The sequence below is a fragment of the Ylistrum balloti genome, unplaced genomic scaffold (genome assembly GCF_031769215.1).
Source record: "Ylistrum balloti isolate Yb309-2 unplaced genomic scaffold, AGI_CSIRO_Ybal_v1 Utg369912, whole genome shotgun sequence".
In the NCBI taxonomy this organism is placed as follows: domain Eukaryota; kingdom Metazoa; phylum Mollusca; class Bivalvia; order Pectinida; family Pectinidae; genus Ylistrum; species Ylistrum balloti.
Genome location: NW_026782034.1, coordinates 436,079 through 458,389, shown reverse-complemented (window position 1 = coordinate 458,389; position 22,311 = coordinate 436,079). Strand labels below are relative to the sequence as shown.

At 35.7% G+C, this 22,311-nt stretch overlaps 1 protein-coding gene across 1 annotated transcript in view; it reads left to right on the top strand.

The window, feature by feature from the left end:
• LOC132546756 (uncharacterized) overlaps positions 1-22,311 on the top strand; it is a 124,347-nt gene that overhangs the window by 21,155 nt on the left and 80,881 nt on the right. The window contains exons 2-3 of the mRNA XM_060210475.1: positions 8,439-8,519; positions 18,846-18,920. Coding sequence (XP_060066458.1) covers positions 8,439-8,519; positions 18,846-18,920 — 156 coding nt within the window. The remainder of the gene's footprint in view (positions 1-8,438; positions 8,520-18,845; positions 18,921-22,311) is intronic.

The following is a 22,311-nucleotide window of genomic DNA, read 5'->3' as shown; positions in this document are numbered from 1 at the left end:
CAGATCGGACTAGAAGGCATGGTCAGACTCATTATCAGGTCTGATTCATAAAATAAATGGCTGTCCTCTTACCTGTGAGTTTGGTATAGAGTTCAATACATGTATTAGAGGTCATTGTGCTCTAGATCTTTATTCAACAGTTGGTGGTTTTGCTCAATAATTTGTAAATGGAGCGGGTCAGTGTGACTTCCAAGTATTAAATAAATACAATCTCTGTCACTCAGCTGACAGAGCATGCTTCTTTGGCTCAATAGCTTTGGAATTTTCATGCCAGAGACGGTTTGGTTCCTGTCTGGGCACTAACCAGTCAATGTGTTGTTTTTCTCTGTCCGTTCACAAATTTAGAAAAAATTTTTTTACCTTTCATGGCTTGATTACAATTTGAAAATAATAGCAAATATAAATTACCAGCAAGACGTTGTAATGACTTTATATTTGATTTCAATTCTTTTGATTTCAAAAAATTATTTCATGTTTCGGTATTGAAGTCTTAAATTTACACTAACCTATGTAGACTATGTGATGCGTATTGTATGAGTTAAACAAGACACAACATATACAATTCAGCATACTAGGAAATGCCCTGAAGGAATCAAATCACTGTTACACTACTCACCTGTTGAATTCTGAAGTTACCGTAAATACTTGAATGAATGTTCCTGTCCCACTGTTACACCACTCACCTGTTGAATTCTGAAGTTACCGTTAATACTTGAATGAATGTTCCTGTCCCACTGTTACACCACTCACCTGTTGAATGATTGTCCCAGTCCCACAGATACACTACTCACCTGTTGAATTCTGAAGTTACCGTAAATACTTGAATGAATGTTCCTGTCCCACTGTTACACTACTCACCTGTTGAATTCTGAAGTTACAGTAAATACTTGAATGAATGTTCCTGTCCCACTGTTACACCACTTGCCTGTTAAATTCTGAAGTTACAGTAAATACTTGAATGAATGTTCCTGTCCCACTGTTACACCACTCGCCTGTTGAATTCTGAAGTTACAGTAAATACTTGAATGATTGTCCCAGTCCCACTGTTACACCACTCACCTGTTATATCTGAAGTTACCGTAAATACTGGAATGATTGTCCCAGTCCCACTGTTACACCACTCACCTGTTGAATTCTGAAGTTACAGTAAATACTTGAATGATTGTCCCAGTCCCACTGTTACACCACTCACCTGTTATATCTGAAGTGATTGTCCCAGTCCCACTGTTACACCACTCACCTGTTGAATTCTGAAGTTACCGTAAATACTGGAATGATTGTCCCAGTCCCACTGATACACCACTCACAATGCTGTGATAGCAAAATAGTTACAAGATCCAAAGATGGAATTGATGTCTCTATTTACTATTTACAGGTGATATGGTAACTTCTGTGTAAATGATATTGTACCCCTATGTGTTTGTCAAGTATCAGCATTGTCAAACTGATAACCAATTCTATTGTGGATATGAGGAATGGCGGCTGAGTATCGGAGTTGAGAGAAGAGAGAGATGAATTGATAGCAGTAATTGTAACATTACATTCATTGTTATGAGGGCACTTTTTTTGTTCTCATGAAAATATCACATCTCACTTATCATGTTATGTGTATAGATTGTAGAGCGGCTAGTACACACATTTGGGAAGAGAATCTGATGGAAACCAATCACAAAATACCCACATATAGAACAGACAAAGTGGGCACAAGTTTGAAGTTGTTACAACAACAGCCATATTCTGATGCCAGTAAACCTGTATACACAGCTTGTTAACGGTGATGATGTCTTCAATTCTTTTAACTTTATTGATTAAGTAGTAGAGTGATACTGCGACAAATTTATGTATGAAAAATGGATATTATAAGCTTTTTGAATGTCTGTTGAAGAAGATCCTTACTGATGAAATTCATGTAGTTGCTTCATCAGAGTTTTCTTTAATCTTGTTTAGAAACAACCATATTTGTGATGGTGATTACAACAGTGCAGGGAGAGCTATCGGACGTGACTGACGTAAACTGACTGGGGACAGATTCTAAGATGACTAAGCGATCAATGAGTTTACACAATAACACACAAACTCTAACAAAGGACGTTAAGCACTAGACGCAAGGGAGTAAGACTGTCTTTGTCCAGTAGGTCAAACACCCTTAGTGGTCAACCTTACGGTCAAGAAACTAATCAGCTTGGAAGAAGAATAACGGTATTTGATCCTCTTTTCTCATTGAATTAAGGAGGTTTGGGGGAAGTCATCCACATTTCAACGTAATTGTTAGCGTATCATCTCTTTGTGTTGATGGTGATAGAACCTTTCTACTCCTAGCTTTACATACATATCTTTGTTGGAGCATGCCCAACATTATTTCAGGACCAATTTACACAAGGGAAAGATAGACACTATTTAAATATATTATCTATCCCTACATTCTCGGCAATATAAATTTTTGATTGAAATCACTTGTATAGATACATCTAGAGAAGAATTAACATGCCTGCATATCAGATAATTTTCATATGTTTAAACTGATAATTGATGAAATGTAAACAGTATTAGTAAATAGCTTTCATCTGTGTGGTCTTCATGGTATATGAGAGTCCTCGGTGAATGGCTGCCACTTGGAATGCTCATTGTACTAATAACATACTGTTGGCTAATTATGTCATATATAAATGACGTAGACAAATTGAGTAGATATGTTGTACCTAAGCTATTTCACTGTAAATTAGTTTATTGTCAGTGTCTTACGGTATAGTTTGTAATATGTGTAGGGGATTTAATATCGCTATGGTAACAGTCAGTAGAAAAAGCACAAAATACAACTAGTTAGCAGTTATTTACATATGTTATACAACAGTGATGTAACCGTTGTCTACATGTGTTATACAACAGTGATGTAACCGTTGTCTACATGTGTTATACAACAGTGATGTAACAATTGTCTACATGTGTTATACAACAGTGATGTAACAGTTGTCTACATGTGTTATACAACAGTGATGTAACAGTTGTCTACATGTGTTATACAACAGTGACGTAACTGTTGTCTACATGTGTTATACAACAGTGATGTAACTGTTGTCTACATGTGTTATACAACAGTGATGTAACTGTTGTCTACATTATACATTAGTAATATAAGAGTATAAGAGTTACTTTTGTTTTTGTTGGATCATATTTTCACAGTTAAACCAAAAGCTTAAAGAAAAAAAGGATTGCTTTTTTACTCAAATCATTTAACATATTTAAGATTCAATTTTCAATTTTATTATCAATTATCTTTCTTCACGTGAATTTTTTGTAGCTCTGAAATCGCGAAAATAGAATCTTTCTTAAATTAACAACATTTACAGTACTTGCGATGAATCTGAATCTTCGATCTTGTGAGAATCTTTACTCCCAAGTCCAATAATTCTATTGAGGACTACTATAGATCTTCCTGAGATAAAATAGTTTGGATCAGTTCAGTAACTTATAACTAATTATAGTTTGTCTAGATAAGGTCACATCCCGAAATTGATTTGAAGTCATTGATTTATTGTGTCTCCAATGAGAGTAATAGGAAAAGAGTGTGAAGTTGATGACAGTAAAACACTAATACAACTTGATATTAGATTTTACCAGTAGTACACATCTACCAGGCTATGGAGCATGACAGACTGGTGAGACAAGACTCCAGCCTCCACAGTTAATCAGGGAGGGAGATATGCACACAAATTTCATTTGCACTCATATATATAACATTCCAAGCAAACAGGGGTAGTTACGCTAAATGGAAACGTAGATCTAATTTTCTCTAAATCTACTAGAATGTAGATTGTGCAAAATTTAACCCTCGCCATACAACCACTGCTTCATTATCTTCTAATATTGCCGTCGAAGACATACAGAAAAAAAAATCAATGCATATTCTGTCTTCAGATTGAAATTACCGCTATCTGGATTGAAATTATAAAAATTTCTCTACAGATTTTTTACGGTAATCAAATTAATATGAAATAGTTTTCAATTTGCAAACAAAGCTCCAGTAATTGCCAAGTTCTTGTTCTGTCGTTCTAATTGGGAAGCCAGATTGCATTCAAATTGGAATGAAGACTGATATGTTAGTAATGTAGGTCACCAAATTCTGGTACACACATCATTATTGTCATGACTGCAGGGACTTCCATGATTAACAGAACTAACTTCAGACCATAATTCTAGACCTTCAACAAAACATTCTAAGGTTAATTATCAGAAATTGCTAAGGATGCTTACATACATTTTGATACAAAATTTCAAAGATTTCTAAAGCATGTGATCAATTAGGACTGAATAATTTATGACTGTATCAACCTCATGAGCAAATTTGCTGACTTACACCCAATAAATATTGTGCTTAATAGAACGCAATTTGAATGCAAAAAAAAATTTCAGCTAGTTCTTCAGTTTCAGAGTGTATTGAAGTAGAGAGTTAAAGACTGTTTGATGTTGTATTTGAAATAATAATAAAGTAAAAATAATTTTTGGGTTTCTTGTAACCAATCTGTTGCTCCCAGAACTGTGAATGCACATATAGAGGCAGGTTTGATTACCAGGGGTAATTATTAGGTAAATTACATAGTGTTTCTGCTGTAAGTCAAGGAGTAACACATTTTTAACCTTGCTGAGTAAGGGGATTGGCTTATTAGATAAAATAAAATGTCAGATTTTATACGGCAGTAAAGCCAAGAGGTTCAACACTGAACCTCACAATAGAGGGTAGGATTATCAGATAAAACATTGTACCCTGTGATTATACTGCAGTATTCCAGGGTGTCCAACAATCAACCCCTAAAAAGGGAGTTTGGCTTGTTACAGGGCAATATCATGGTATTTGTTGGCAGTTACATGTCACTGGTTGGTGCCTTCAGTATTCAGAATGCATTGAAGAGATAACTTGTTAGTGGAAAAAAGGTCATGTCACTTTGTTATCACTATAAAATAACATAAGTGTCTTGATACTAAAAAAAATAATATGTGTTTACTTATTTATGAAAGAGACAACTATTTTCTATACTAACTAAAGTGTACTTTTTGATGTAATGATTCTGTGACCTGTTCATATTTTTGTTTGCACTGATGATATAAAATTAGGACTGTTTAGTGAAAAAAATGCTTATCATGAAATTGTTGAAAGTTTAATGCCAGAAGGACATTGTTTAATGTACCGGTAATATAGATAGAGTTTGGTATTTTTAGCTGTGACGAAATACTTTAGGTATTGTGGAACTGCTATCTATTAAGTGGAAGCCCTTGACATACTTGATGTGAAATGATAATGGAATGTAAATGATTGCTTATGTCTTTTTAAGCTTTTATAAATCTACATAGCTGGCCATGTGGTTTACTCAAAACCGTAAATCACCAAAAAACCAGTCATTTACAACAATATTCAGCATCATGGCAAGGTATCAAAAATATTCTTTAATAAACAAGTTATACCTCCACAGGGCCTGTTAACAATTTCTCTGCTATACATGTAAACACATTTTTACATTACCAGGGCCTGTGAAAAAAAATCCATAATAATAACACTTTGGCACTTGCTTCTATGAGGAAACCATTCCACGTTTGTTAAAGGCTCGTCCTGATACATCTGTATCTTCACATCGTTCTGAGATATGATAAGAGATCCATTCTCAAAGGAGTTAGAAGTAAAAAATGTATAGCCTTGGTTCCTATTGAAATAAATTTGAGTAATTTTAAAGGCACATGCATACCATTTTGTGATGTATATTTACCAGACATATTGGTTTGTCCTTTATCTTTATTTTATTGTTGAGTCTGTCCTGTAGAAACTGTTATATGTTAAAAAGGATACTTAAATCTGTCAAGATAAAAAAGATGAATGTGAGAGTTGGGCAGTATTACTTGCTGTCTGACATTTACAAGATGTAATCCCTAGGTATAGAGATATCATCACTGAATTAACTTTACACTGAAACTGTCTGGTGACTAAAGTCTTCAGCAACAGGTGGAAAAGGGGCCCAACAAGGGATAACTTTAAAGTTATCCTCAGGCCAACTGCTCTAGCTTATACAGTGTTGTAAAAGGGAATAACGGTGTTGAGTAACTTGCAGTTTCAGAAGTTTTTAGTAGGTGAGCTTTATGGATAATTTATGGTATTTTATCACACATGAATTTAGGAATGCAAAATAATATAAGATTGGGGCAAAAAAAGGGATATTTATTGAATAGCTTCAGTGAGGGATATATAAGGGGGGAAATAAGGGGTTACTTTACAATTGTTTCCATTAGTAACAAGGTCTTAAGTTGTGGATGAGATAATGGTAGATACAAGAGGTCCATGGGGCTGTTATTGCTCACCTGGTGATCAAAAGTTTAATTGTCATCAGTTTGTCTTACATAATTAAGAATCATTGTTTCAAATTTCTTTATACAAACTTTAAAACAATCATGCTAAAACCGTGGACTTGAAACATTATTCATTTTAAACAATTATTTCCACTGTCTTATTCAAACTATCTGGACATTTCAGTACAGAGGTATGCTTTTTGACCTTGAATATAGGTCAAGGTAACTTGTTTTCTTTTAAGGTGGTAACACTCGTACAATCCAGCTTCTGGAGAAACATGATTCTTGGGCTGTACATATCAAAGAATTATTTAGGGTGATATGACAAATGTGGCTGCTGTGACCTTATACATGTATACAAATCAAGGTAATTGCTTTTGTCCAAATTTATCTGGTATAAACCATGAAACATGCTGCCCAAATATCATAGTTCTAGATCTTTTGTTTCATCTGAAGAAGTTGTTTGAAAGTCTTAACAAATTTGACCTCTCTGGACTGGAATATGGGTCAAGGCCATTTCATTTTGCAAACTTAGTTAAATTTTATCCTTGAACATTCTGGCCTTGCATATTTCTTGATTTCAGGGCCTCTGGGTGATCAGAAGTCTTTGAGTATTTTATAGATTTTTACCCATATGATATGTATGATATTGGTCAAGGTTATATTTTTTCACAAATGTAGTTGAGCTTCATCCCCGAAATATTGCGGACATGTGAGCTAATTATTTAAGTTGAAACCTATGGATGACTTAAAGGTACAAGAAGGAAGTTATATGATTCAGAAATAAATATACCCGGTAAATATAGCTGCTGGATAGCAGTGAAGATACATCGGACGTATTAGAAATCAATGCTGTAGAGATGCTTGGTTGGTGCAGTGGTTGGGGAAAAATATGAAAAAAATGTATTATATTTTCTGGGCTATAAACCACACCTGAGTATATGATGCAGGACTGGTTTTTAGTAGGTTTTTGATTAAATCCACATATAAGAGGCACCAAAATATAAGCCCCTTTCTTTCTACGATGTGGTAGCCGTTATGTTGACCAAAGTTTGTTGATGTAACCGACAACGGAAGGCAATTTATCAAGATCGTCATTGAAACATTTTATATAAGTTTGCAAATGAATTATTCATCAATGATCCTTCATTTTATTGATGTGTTTCAAAAAAGTAAAATAGCAATTATCGAACTTGTTTTGCTTGGGAGCCTTCTATGCACAGATATAGGGCCTGACGTAATGTATGGTTTACTTGATATCTCCATCAGTGTCTGTACTGTTAAATATAAGCGAAGGCCCTTGCATGCTGACAAAATTTTTACAGTCACTTATTATTTCTTGTAAGTCACATGAAGCCATTCTTATCGTAAACAAGCATGGCAGTCGTTCCAGAATTTGATCTGATGACCTTTCAAGCCCAGGATGCAACATGCTATTGTAAACTTCTACTTTGGCTTCCAAAGCAATTACGAAAGTTCAGAAGATGTTATTGTGATTCATATTTAAGGGCTTGATTAATTAAATCCATGAGAACGTTATCTTTATTTCAATCTTAAAATCATCATGGTAGGAAATGACAGTTCTAGACATTCGGTTTCAGTCACAAACATGTGATAGACAGGTACTTGTACTCTTGCTGTTGTACTTGTATGCTTGTTTTTAATCACTATTTTATATCCTAACTTAAAGCGTGACATGTTACAACTAAAATTATCAAGGTGCTAGGTCACGCAGGTAAATAGTGCAGGTGACAAATTGGTTGTCCCAAAATAGATAACAGTCTGGAACTGATGTCCAGATGATATGTTCCATTTTTTATTTATTTTTTCATTCTGCTGGTTTTATTTTCGTCCAAATATAAGATGCACTGGTGTATAAGCTGCACTGGTATATAAGCCTCTCATCTGACTGCAGAGGAAAAAAGCAGTGACTGATAATCTGGAAAATACACTAACTTGTGTCCAATAAATATATATGTAGAATTAAGGGAGAGCTCTATTATATATAAATATCCCATATAAACAAATACTATGTTTAGCACATCACTGGTATACTAAAACAATATTAAGAATTCTGTAGTGATGTGAGGTTTTTATTGTTATTTCAGTACATTGGGAGCTTTTCTGTCCAAGGTGCTGATCAGAATGCCCGGGCAGAATGTGTCCAGACTCACTTAGAGGATATGAGGGTAAGTTAATAATAAGAGAATTTGTAGGATGCATGATCTAGAGCACGGAAGTACGGCATTTAAAACTTAATATGACGAGAGATTAAGTAACCTTGAATTACAGGTTTTAAAACTTGTAGTATTACAAGAGAGTAAGTGACTGAATTACAGGTTTTAAAACCAGTAGCATAACACAAGATTAAGTAACCTTAAATTACAGCTTGTAAAACTTGTAGGATTATAGGAGATTAAGTGACTCTGATCAATGGTAACAATTTTTGAAAACTTGTAATATGACAAGAGATTAAGTAAGTGAAGTATTACAAGAGAGTTAGTGACTCTGAATAACAACTTTTAAAAATTGTAGTATTATAAGGAATGAGTAATCTTGAAATACAGACATTGTAACTTCGTACAGTATTACAAGAGAGTAAGTGGCCTTGAATCATGACCTTAAATATGTGTAGTATTACAAGAGAGTAAGTGGCCTTGAATCATGACCTTAAATACGTGTAGTATTACAAGAGAGTAAGTGGCCTTGAATTATAACCTTAAATACGTGTAGTATTACAAGAGAGTAAGTGGCCTTGAATCATGACGTTTAACATGTGTAGTATTACAAGAGAGTAAGTGGCCTTGAATCATGACCTTAAATACGTGTAGTATTACAAGAGAGTAAGTGGCCTTGAATCATGACCTTAAATACGTGTAGTATTACAAGAGAGTAAGTGGCCTTGAATCATGACCTTAAGAGAGAGAGTAAGTGGCCTTGAATCATGACGTTTAACATGTGTAGTATTACAAGAGAGTAAGTGGCCTTGAATCATGACCTTAAATACGTGTAGTATTACAAGAGAGTAAGTGGCCTTGAATCATGACGTTTAACATGTGTAGTATTACAAGAGAGTAAGTGGCCTTGAATCATGACCTTTAACATGTGTAATATTACAAGAGAGTAAGTGGCCTTGAATCATGACCTTAAACACGTGTAGTATTACAAGAGAGTAAGTGGCCTTGAATCATGACCTTAAACACGTGTAGTATTACAAGAGAGTACCATGTCTGTGTCAGACTATTAATTAGAGTTTATGTAAACTTGATTTAATTTTACAGTAATTTTGAGTTATCAAACACTGACTTTGTCTCCAGTGTTTGGCTGGTGTTCACCTACTCTGGCTGTTGCAGGTTCTCATTGGTTTTACACTTAGAATTTCTTTAGATGATCTTTGAAGACATTTCTAAACTGTAGATTCTGAGTGTTGATAATGTAGAATCTAACCCCATCTTCCTTACACACACTAGAACACACACATAAAATTTCCGAAAACAGTAAAACCTTAAAACAATAAAACTGACTTAAAAGTGAGCAGGTGTAACTGTACCCTTCAAAGATCTCTGTGGATTTCACTGAAAAAGGACATCTTTATATACCATACTAAATATATTTCAAGTCTCTTTGGCCCTGTGACCTAGAAATCTACTTCAAAATGTCAGAATTCTTTTTTATTTTATATCAAAAATCTGTTCTACTCATTTTTGAGATGTAATAGGAGTTACCAGCAGACATGATAAATGTGACGCAGTGATGATATCCTGTCTTGTGGCTTGGGATCTGGAACCCTGCTATCAGTTCATCACAAAAACTATGTTGATTTTAGAGTGCATTCTTTATAGATAGGGCTTATTAGATTCACTGAGAAGACAGTGCATTCTGCTGGAGTTTATACATTGTCACGCAACTTTCTGTAGAATTGACCAAAAAAATATTAGGATTTTATCTGGTTCTATCTAATGTGTATTTTATGATCGCTGCGAGGCAAAAGATATGCAGCAACATTGAACTGTAGCTAGGGCATTGATAGGCCTGAAAGTTGATTTGAAATATTTGTAATCAATGCCATTGTGTATTGTGATGAGACCTGAAACATGATTGGTATGATTTATGATCAATATCTTTAGTATGTTTGTGATGTCATCAGACTTGGAAGCTAATCATGATTTGTGTACTTATTAATCAGCACCAATGCGTTTCAGTGGCCAGTTTACTTGGTTTCATAAATTCAACTCAATATTAATTGGCTATATCTTGATCTGCCAGAAACACTGGTATCAACTGACATTTCATTACCCTAATTAAATATAAATAGAATCTTAAAACTTTGAAAAAAGTGCCCAGAGATAATTTATATCATATAGTATGATTATAGGTGCCTTCAGTTGGTGTCCTTGTATTTTGAAGGATTGCAGACAGATACTTTGATCATAACAAGTTGGGGATTGTGTTTCTTAACATATTTAATATGCAATTAGCCATGAAACATATCTATTTTGCAATAAACCAAGAAACATACCTGTTTTGTAATAAGCCAAGGAACATATATTTGGCAATAAGCTATGAAACATATCTGTTTTGCAATAAGCCAAGAAACATATCTGTTTTGCAATGGGCCGTTAAACATATCTATTTTGCAATAAGCCATTAAACAGATCTATTTTGCAATAAGCCAAGAAACATATCTGTTTTGCAATGGGCCGTGAAGCAGATCTATTTTGCAATAAGTTAAGGAACATAACTATTTCGCAATAAGCCATGAAACATATCTGTTTTGCAATTAGCTAAGAAATATATTTATTTTTCAATAAGCCAAGGAACCTATCTATTTTGGCAGTAAACTAAGAAACATATTTATTTTGCAGTAAGCCCATACTTGATAATAAGCTGACCCACACCTTAGCGGAAAAGATATTGTCTTGTAATAAGCCCACCCCCTACTTTCAGTCAGATTTTAAGCGCATGCCTCTGAGCTTATGTTATGGTAAATTCGGCGAGGAGGAATGCTCCCTGTGATTCTACATACATATATTTCCAGTTTGTATTTTTGAAAGAGTTTCAGGAATGTAATCAATATGATCTTTGAACAATATACTTATATGTGAAACAGACTAAATAAGTCACGGAGACATCACACAACATCAAAAAAAAGTTTCCTCTGTGATAGTTTGACTGATAAAATAGTATTAAAACAGAGGCAATACATTTACATAAGACAAATGAAAAAAATCATTCCAGACAGAATGATCTTGTCTGTAGGTTGGTCCATAAGGATATATTGTGACACAAAAAGTAACACATGTTGATCGGTGATCAGATAGCAGTCACTTGGGTTTCCATCCAATCATCCATTAAATTTATATAAATAAAATTGCAGTAAAAGTCATTGGAGGTAATATCAGGTATTGTATGGAATCTCACAGAGGATTTACTTAAAACAGATACGAAATTGTGAAATTAAAAGATGAAAATGATTTCAATGCAGTTAAACTCAGGAAATGGTTCTACACATGATAAAAATACTTGACATTACTTGACATATATAGAATTTTGTATATTCCACTGTGATTTGTTTCTGTATTTACACTGTAATAGTTAACTACATTTTAGTTATCGATGGTGACAGTTTGGTGTTCAGTAGCCCTCCCTCTTCACCAGACAGTAAGATTATTCATACGATTGGGATCAGACAGAGAACACGTGATCTGGTACCAGGATACCATTGGGATCAGACAGAGAACACATGATCTGGTACCAGGATACCATTGGGATCAGACAGAGAACACATGATCTGACCAGGATACCATTGGGATCAGACAGAGAACACATGATCTGACCAGGATACCATTGGGATCAGACAGAGAACACATGATCTGACCAGGATACCATTGAGATTAGACAGAACACATGATCTGGTACCAGGATACCATTGGGATCAGACAGAGAACACATGATCTGACCACATGATCTGACCAGGATACCATTGGGATCAGACAGAGAACACATGATCTGGTACAAGGATACCATTGAGATTAGACAGAGAACACATGATCTGACCAGGATACGATTGGGATCAGACAGAGAACACGTGATCTGGTACCAGGATACCATTGGGATCAGACAGAGAACACATGATCTGACCAGGATACCATTGGGATCAGACAGAGAACACATGATCTGGTACAAGGATACCATTGAGATCAGACAGAGAACACATGATCTGATACCAGGATACCATTGAGATCAGACAGAGAACACATGATATGGTACCAGGATACCATTGGTATCAGACAGAGAACACATGATCTGACCAGGATACCATTGGGATCAGACAGAGAACACATGATCTGATACCAGGATACCATTGGGATCAGACAGAGAACACATGATCTGGTACCAGGATACCATTGGGATCAGACAGAGAACACATGATCTGGTACCAGGATACCATTGGGATCAGACAGAGAACACATGATCTGGTGCCAGGATACCATTGGGATCAGACAGAGAACACATGATCTGATACCAGGATACCATTGGGATTAGACAGAGAACACATGATCTGACCAGGATACCATTGGTATCAGACAGAACACATGATCTGACCAGGATACCATTGGGATCAGACAGAGAACACATGATCTGACCAGGATACCATTGGGATCAGACAGAGAACACATGATCTGACCAGGATACCATTGGGATCAGACAGAGAACACATGATCTGATACCAGGATACCATTGAGATCAGACAGAGAACACATGATCTGGTACCAGGATACCATTAGGATCAGACAGAGAACACATGATCTGACCAGGATACCATTGGGATCAGACAGAGAACACATGATCTGGTACAAGGATACCATTGAGATTAGACAGAGAACACATGATCTGACCAAGATACCATTGGGATCAGACTGAACACATGATCTGATACCAGGATACCATTGGGATCAGACAGAGAACACATGATCTGGTACCAGGATACCATTGGGATCAGACAGAGAACACATGATCTGGTACCAGGATACCATTGGGATCAGACAGAGAACACATGATCTGACCAGGATACCATTGGGATCAGACAGAGAACACATGATCTGGTACAAGGATACCATTGAGATTAGACAGAGAACACATGATCTGACCAAGATACCATTGGGATCAGACAGAACACATGATCTGATACCAGGATACCATTGGGATCAGACAGAGAACACATGATCTGGTACCAGGATACCATTGGGATCAGACAGAGAACACATGATCTGACCAGGATACCATTGGGATCAGACAGAACACATGATCTGGTACCAGGATACCATTGGGATCAGACAGAGAACACATGATCTGATACCAGGATACCATTGGGATCAGACAGAGAACACATGATCTGGTGCCACGATACCATTGGGATCAGACAGAGAACACATGATCTGATACCAGGATACCATTGAGATTAGACAGAGAACACATGATCTGACCAGGATACCATTAGGATCAGACAGAACACATGATCTGACCAGGATACCATTGGGATCAGACAGAGAACACATGATCTGGTACCAGGATACCATTGGGATCAGACAGAGAACACATGATCTGACCAGGATACCATTGGGATAAGACAGAGAACACATGATCTGGTACCAGGATACCATTGGGATCAGACAGAGAACACATGATCTGACCAGGATACCATTGGGATCAGACTGAACACATGATCTGGTACAGGGATACCATTAACAGAGCTGTGTTGATAGTTAAGCCATGGTGTATCTCAGACTGTCTGTCGTCTGTGGATATTGATGGGGTAATAACAATGAAGAAAACTAGAGAAGTGAGCTCTGGTCTCTCATCTATAGCTCCCATGATGCCTTTAAATTGATCACCTCCTATTATTACAAATTTCTAGGGTCATCTGACACTGAACCAAATACCTTGTAAACATCAGTAGAGGTCTATCAGTTCCATATTTCAGACAAGACACATTCAAGTCATCCTACGCTGAGAAACAGAAGCCGGATCTTTTACAGTACGAGACAATTGTCTCGGTTTGATATTTTCATTTCACGTTTGAAGTGTAGGCTATCTGGCTCCTACATTTTTATACCATCACTAAATACTACTGAAGGGTAGGCGGATGGGTGTGTGGGTATTTAGTAATCACTTTGTACATCTGTGTGTCCATTGGTGCAAAGCTTGTATGTCATGAATCCCATGCAGAACTAGTTCATTTCTGTAGCTTAGCATCATAAGATGAAGTTTAATGTCTGATTTGATTTTGGTTGTAATTGGTCAAAGTTATAGGTCAATGGTCACCCTTGACCATTTTTGAAATTTTGAAAGATTGTATACAAGATATTTTGTGAACAGATTTAGTTTAAGCTCTTACCTGTGGTGGTTTGTGTTTCTCAGGAAGCTGAGAAAGAAAAATGGATTGATCTGTGTTGATATGGTTGTGTGCTTGAGCAAGACTCTTTACCCTAATGGTTGTAGATAACATGTGATGGGCCTCCTGTTTGTTGTTCAGTGAGGTAGCCACCAGCTACTTCAAGGACACTCCACCTCAAAAGATCCAGACTATATTCCCAGCAAATGAGTTGTTTACATTCACAGCCTAGCGTGACAAGACCTCAGTCAAGTTTTATGATATACAGTTCTTTGAGACTGTCCTTGGCAGTACTGACATGAACTTACACGAGTACTTGTGACAAATGATAGATTCATTATTTCCATATTAACAACAGATTTAATTGTAATATAATGACTAAATAACATGTATTTGGTGATTATCATTACATCAGAATTCCTTAGCTGTACAGATATTCTACGACTGTTCATGTGTAACCTGATGCCCTGGCTTTTCTTACATAATTGAGTAGTGGTTATGATAATAACAACAGAAAAAAGTCTGTGGTGTGAATTCTGAAATAACTTACATAATTAGAACAGTGGTTATGATAATAACAGAAAAAATCTATATTGTAAATTCTGTTACGAGTTGTAACAATGCAAAAGTTATAAATGTATTGTTAGTTGCTTTACGAAAAACAGCTTTTGAGAATTAAAACCAGACTTTTAAAGTTAATGATGTTAATGAAACCTGGCCAGGTATAATCTGTCAAGGCATAACAGTGGCCTTTGAGTCAGGTACAGCAGGGAAGCTGGAGATGTCATCAGTATTTAGCAAGTGCTAATTGGTTTGGAAGCTGTGTGGAACTGTCCTTGTACCCTGTGAAGAAATGTGATTGATACTAATCTTTGTCTGGTATTTTTGGTGCAAATTTCATTGTGTTCTGTGTGACACCAGACAGGACGTGGTGACAGGCTGTGATAGACAGGAAATTATATCATACATTCATTTTTATGAATGAAAAAAAGAATCTTCCATTTGTCCTCAGTCATAAATTGTCGGGCAATTATAGACCCTGAAAACTACATGACAGATGTAATTGGCTCTGTTTTAAGTGATTCTGTTAAATAGTTCTGTGAAGGAATTGCTGACTAATATATCGTCATAATGGTCGTAATGTTCTTGTATAATTCTTACTTATATACAGTCCTATATTAACTTATTAACAGTCCTATATTTACTTATATACAGTCCTATATTAACTTATTAACAGTCCTATATTTACTTATATACAGTCCTATATTTACTTATTAACAGTCCTATATTTATTTATATACAGTCCTATATTAACAGTCCTATATTTACTTATATACAGTCCTATATTAACAGTCCTATATTTACTTATATACAGTCCTATATTAACTTATTAACAGTCCTATATTTACTTATATACAGTCCTATATTAACTTATTAACAGTCCTATATTTACTTATATACAGTCCTATATTAACAGTCCTATATTTACTTATATACAGTCCTATATTAACTTATTAACAGTCCTATATTAACTTATTAACAGTCCTATATTTACTTATATACAGTCCTATATTAACTTATTACAGTCCTATATTAACTTATTAACAGTCCTATATTAACTTATTAACAGTCCTATATTTACTTATATACAGTCCTATATTAACTTATTAACAGTCCTATATTTACTTATATACAGTCCTATATTAATTTATTAACAGTCCTATATTTACTTATATACAGTCCTATATTTACTTATATACAGTCCATATTCACTAATATAGACTTCTATATGAAGTCTTGACTGTTTGACTAAGAATTTGACTATGTGATGTTATACCAGAAAAAGAATTAAAAACTTTCATAATATTTTTTAGATTAATCAGAAAAACAAAATGGCTTGTTATTTCTTAAATTTTTTCAAATTCATTCTCAAATTTTACATGTAGGCTCCCTTTGGTCTCTAGCTTTGTATTTTCCATATTTTAACGAAATATAAAATCAAAGTGGAGGACAGACAGCCATCTTTGATTTTGACAGTAAAAGATTTTTGTCAATATTTCATGAGAAGTTCTGGATGGATCATTTCAAATTTTATATATAGATTTACAATTATGTAATTAATTGGAAAGAAATGAAACAAAGATGAAGAGAAAGTTTGAATTGTTAAAGAACTTAGAAAGATAATACTATGATGAGCACTAAGATCCCCTGGGATCTCTGGTCAACGTGTTCACATAGCAGATACTCATACTGATACTGATCACACAGATTTGTTTCCTTTTGAGGTTTGTAGATTTGTGTGAAAGAAAATAAAACACAGTAATTGTATAGCCCATAAAGTATTTACTGAAGGAAGTTTGATTTTTTAATGGATATGATATTTGAATTCATTGAAACAGATATACCCAGGGAATGAATTGAAACATGAACTGAGGCAGGTTCATTATCAGTTTTCTGGTTGAAAGAGTAGCAGAGTGATACGGTATCAATGCATCATTTGTATTTTTCTGTTACAGTAAATTAGATCTGAACACACTTACCAAGTTTCTATATATATATATATATGCACGCTATTGTACTGTTGTGTACTGGCAGCCCAGTAATTGTGATGGTACCTGCACTTTGTCAAGTACAGTAAAATTATCCCGACAACAAACATTATGAAGGCTTTGTTTTCGATTTTACGTGAAAAAAAAATGTAAATGCTTTTATATTTAGGTTTAGATAATCCTGAATCAAAGTTTGTGTTTTAAAGTGTATTGATTTGGAAGCATGAAATGACCTGTAAAGTCATTCTAGTGTTTCTGTGTATGGATTGTAATTTAAAAGATAAACAAATTTGAACCTGATAAAAATTCAGTGAAAAACACATAAATTAAGGATTTTCAGAAATTTACAATATTTCATGCAGGAAATTTCAATTAAAAAAAAAGACTATACTGTACCAGTATATATAATGTGGCTTGCATCAAACATTTTCCAAAAAAATGAGCAAAGTTTTTTGCCAAATTCATCCCATGTAGATTAAGGATAAGGCAACTAAGGGACTGAGTCCAGGGTTTGAGGGCGAGGGTTAAGAAAAGGTCAGATATAATGAGTGGATATACCTAGCTTTGTACAAGATAGCTAGGATTTGATGCTTAGATAGTGTATAAAAAGATAAACTCACATGCAGCATGTAACTTCAGATAAAATTTAATAAAAAAAATATCATACTTGCCGTTAAATAAATGATATGGTCAAATTGAAGTTTGCTTTGAACTTTACTGAACATTTTCTCAAAGACTACTGGACAATGTTCAACAAATCAACATATGTAGTGTACTGGTATAGCATTATTAATCCAACTATCTGTAACTTCTACAACTAGATTAGCTGAAATTTCTTAGGACTTCTAAAATAGCAGGCAATTTTAACTCGGAGTAAATATCACTTAAATAGTCATATGTGATTATGTTTGATCTAATTTTCCATCTGGTACTAATGGAGAATATTTATACACCTATGATTCTCATAACATCAGGAGTTTACTGCAAACAAGTATACAACACAGTTTGTGTGTGACTTTAAGAATTTAATATATATAAAAAAGAAAGTGGAGCTTTTGAGTTTGACAAAGACATTCCAATGCAAATGACTTTTGAACTGATAAATTACCTAGTTGTTCTGTTATCTCCCTTTTAATTGACATATATTAATAAAAAATGAAATCCAAGCCATGTGATCCTTAGGGATGTACTGAGGAACCTCTGTTATGTAACAGGACCTGAAATAGCTGTGTACAGGGGGATTTATCAGTTAAAGGACTGATTCACATTCAAGGTCACTCTGGTGTCTTGTATTGAACATTTTGAAATCACACCTTGTGAAGAATTGATAACAATCTTCACTATTATCTACAGGTTTTGTTTATCTTGACTAGTAGGAAATTTTGATCGTCTGTTTGGTTGTGTCTTCCCACCTTTTGTCGGTGTATACGGAGTGTGAACAGTAAAATCGGGAAACTTGTGTGTGTTCAGCAGCAACCTTATGAATTTGATATAGTCCTGTAATATAACCAGTGATTGTTTGAAAGCTGAAGTTGAAAGTTGAAAGCCTGACATTTTTTTTACCTTTTCAGACAGTTGACAAGAGTAAGAAGGTGTTACTGGTCATCTCTCTGTCAGGGATCAAGGTCTGCAGCAGCAATGGGGAGGTAAGTCTATTATGTTGTATATAAAAACTTACAGGACTTTGTGTGTTCTAATACAAAGGCAATGTCCTGTGTTTCCAGATTCACCCAAATGTATCCAGCTTTGTCACTCATCTTGTTTATTTAGAAGCAAGATAACACAACTGATGTATAAGTAAGATATATATTTTTGTTGATATTGGGAAGGTTTTCCAAGATGCCTAATTTTTAGACCATCAGACTTGTACATCCAAGTGACACTATTGAGCAAAGAGACATTTCTTGGACAACTAGACTCACTTTTTGGCAAAAACATATTCCTGGACAACAACAAGACTTACTATTTGGCAAAATGATATTCCTGGAACAGCAAGATTCTCTGTTGGACAAAAACACATTCCTGGGACAACAAGACTTACTATTGGGCAAAAACACATTCCTGGTACAACTAGACTTACTATTGGGCAAAAAAAATTCCTAGGACAATTAGACTTACTATTGGGCAAAAAGACATTCCTAGGACAAGAAGACTTACTAGTGGGCAAAAACACATTCCTGGGACATTTAGACTCATTATTGGGCGAAAACATATTCCTTGACAAGGAGACTTACCATTCGGCAAAAAAAACATTCCTAGGACAACTAGACTTACTATTGGACAAAAAGACATTCCTGGGACAACAAGACTTACTATTTTGGCAGAAAGACATTTCTGGAACAACTAGACTCACTATTGGACAAAAACACTTTCCTGGGACAACAAGACTTACCATTGGGCAAAAAGACATTCCTGGGACAACTAGGCTCACTATTGGGCAAAAACACATTCCTGGACAACTAGACTCACTATGGGGCAAAAACACATTCCTGGGACAAGTAGACTCAATATTGGACAAAAACACATTCTTGAGACAACTAGACTTACTATTGGGCAAAAACACATTCCTGGACAACTAGAATTACTACTGGGCAAAAACACATTCCTGGGACAACTAGACTCACTATTGGACAAAAACACATTCCTGAGACAAGAAGACTTACTATTGGGCAAAAAGACATTCCTGGGACAAGTAGACTCAATATTGGGCAAAAACACATTCCTTGACAACTAGACTTACTATTGGGCAAAAAGACATTCCTGGGACATGAAGACTTATTATTGGGCAAAAAGACATTCCTAGGACAAGAAGACTTACTATTGGGCAAAAACACATTCCTGGACAACTAGACTCACTATTGGGCAAAAACACATTCCTGGACAACTAGACTTACTACTGGGCAAAAAGACATTCCTGGGACAACTAGACTCACTATTGGACAAAAACACATTCCTGAGACAAGAAGACTTACTATTGGGCAAAAACACATTCCTGGACAACTAGACTCACTATTGGGCAAAAACACATTCCTGGACAACTAGACTCACTATTGGGCAAAAAGACATTCCTGGGACAACTAGACTCACTATTGGGCAAAAAGACATTCCTGGACAACTAGACTCACTATTGGGCAAAAAGACATTCCTAGGACAAGAAGACTTACTATTGGGCAAAAACACATTCCTGGGACAACTAGACTCACTATTGGGCAAAAACACATTCCTGGACAACTAGACTCACTATTGGGCAAAAAGACATTCCTGGGACAAGCAGACTTAATATTGGGCAAAAACACATTCCTTGACAACTAGACTTACTATTTTGGCAGAAAGACATTTCTGGAACAACTAGACTCACTATTGGACAAAAACACTTTCCTGGGACAACAAGACTTACCATTGGGCAAAAACACATTCCTGGGACAACTAGGCTCACTATTGGGCAAAAACACATTCCTGGACAACTAGACTCACTATTGGGCAAAAACACATTCCTGGGACAAGTAGACTCAATATTGGACAAAAACACATTCTTGAGACAACTAGACTTACTATTGGGCAAAAACACATTCCTGGACAACTAGACTCACTATTGGGCAAAAACACATTCCTGGACAACTAGACTTACTACTGGGCAAAAAGACATTCCTGGGACAACTAGACTCACTATTGGGCAAAAACACATTCCTGGACAACTAGACTCACTATTGGGCAAAAACACATTCCTGGGACAAGTAGACTCAATATTGGGCAAAAACACATTCCTTGACAACTAGACTTACTATTGGGCAAAAAGACATTCCTGGGACATGAAGACTTATTATAGGGCAAAAAGACATTCCTAGGACAAGAAGACTTACTATTGGGCAAAAACACATTCCTGGGACAACTAGACTCACTATTGGGCAAAAACACATTCCTGGACAACTAGACTCACTATTGGGCAAAAAGACATTCCTGGGACAAGCAGACTTAATATTGGGCAAAAACACATTCCTTGACAACTAGACTTACGATTGGGCAAAAAGACATTCCTGGGACAACAAGACTTACTATTTTGGCAGAAAGACATTTCTGGAACAACTAGACTCACTATTGGACAAAAACACTTTCCTGGGACAACAAGACTTACCATTGGGCAAAAAGACATTCCTGGGACAACTAGGCTCACTATTGGGCAAAAACACATTCCTGGACAACTAGACTCACTATGGGGCAAAAACACATTCCTGGGACAAGTAGACTCAATATTGGACAAAAACACATTCTTGAGACAACTAGACTTACTATTGGGCAAAAACACATTCCTGGACAACTAGACTCACTATTGGGCAAAAACACATTCCTGGACAACTAGACTTACTACTGGGCAAAAAGACATTCCTGGGACAACTAGACTCACTATTGGGCAAAAACACATTCCTGGACAACTAGACACATTCCTGGACAACTAGACTCACTATTGGGCAAAAAGACATTCCTGGGACAAGTAGACTCAATATTGGGCAAAAACACATTCCTTGACAACTAGACTTACTATTGGGCAAAAAGACATTCCTGGGACATGAAGACTTATTATTGGGCAAAAAGACATTCCTAGGACAAGAAGACTTACTATTGGGCAAAAACACTTTCCTGGGACAACTAGACTCACTATTGGGCAAAAACACATTCCTGGACAACTAGACTCACTATTGGGCAAAAAGACATTCCTGGACAACTAGACTTACTACTGGGCAAAAACACATTCCTGGGACAACTTCCTGGGACAACTAGACTCACTATTGGGCAAAAACACATTCCTGGACAACTAGACTCACTATTGGGCAAAAAGACATTCCTGGGACAAGAAGACTTAATATTGGGCAAAAACACATTCCTTGACAACTAGAATTACTATTGGGAAAAAACACATTCCTGGGACACCTAGACTCACTATTGGGCAAAAACACATTCCTGGACAACTAGACTCACTATTGGGCAAAAACACATTCCTGGACAACTAGACTTACTACTGGGCAAAAAGACATTCCTGGG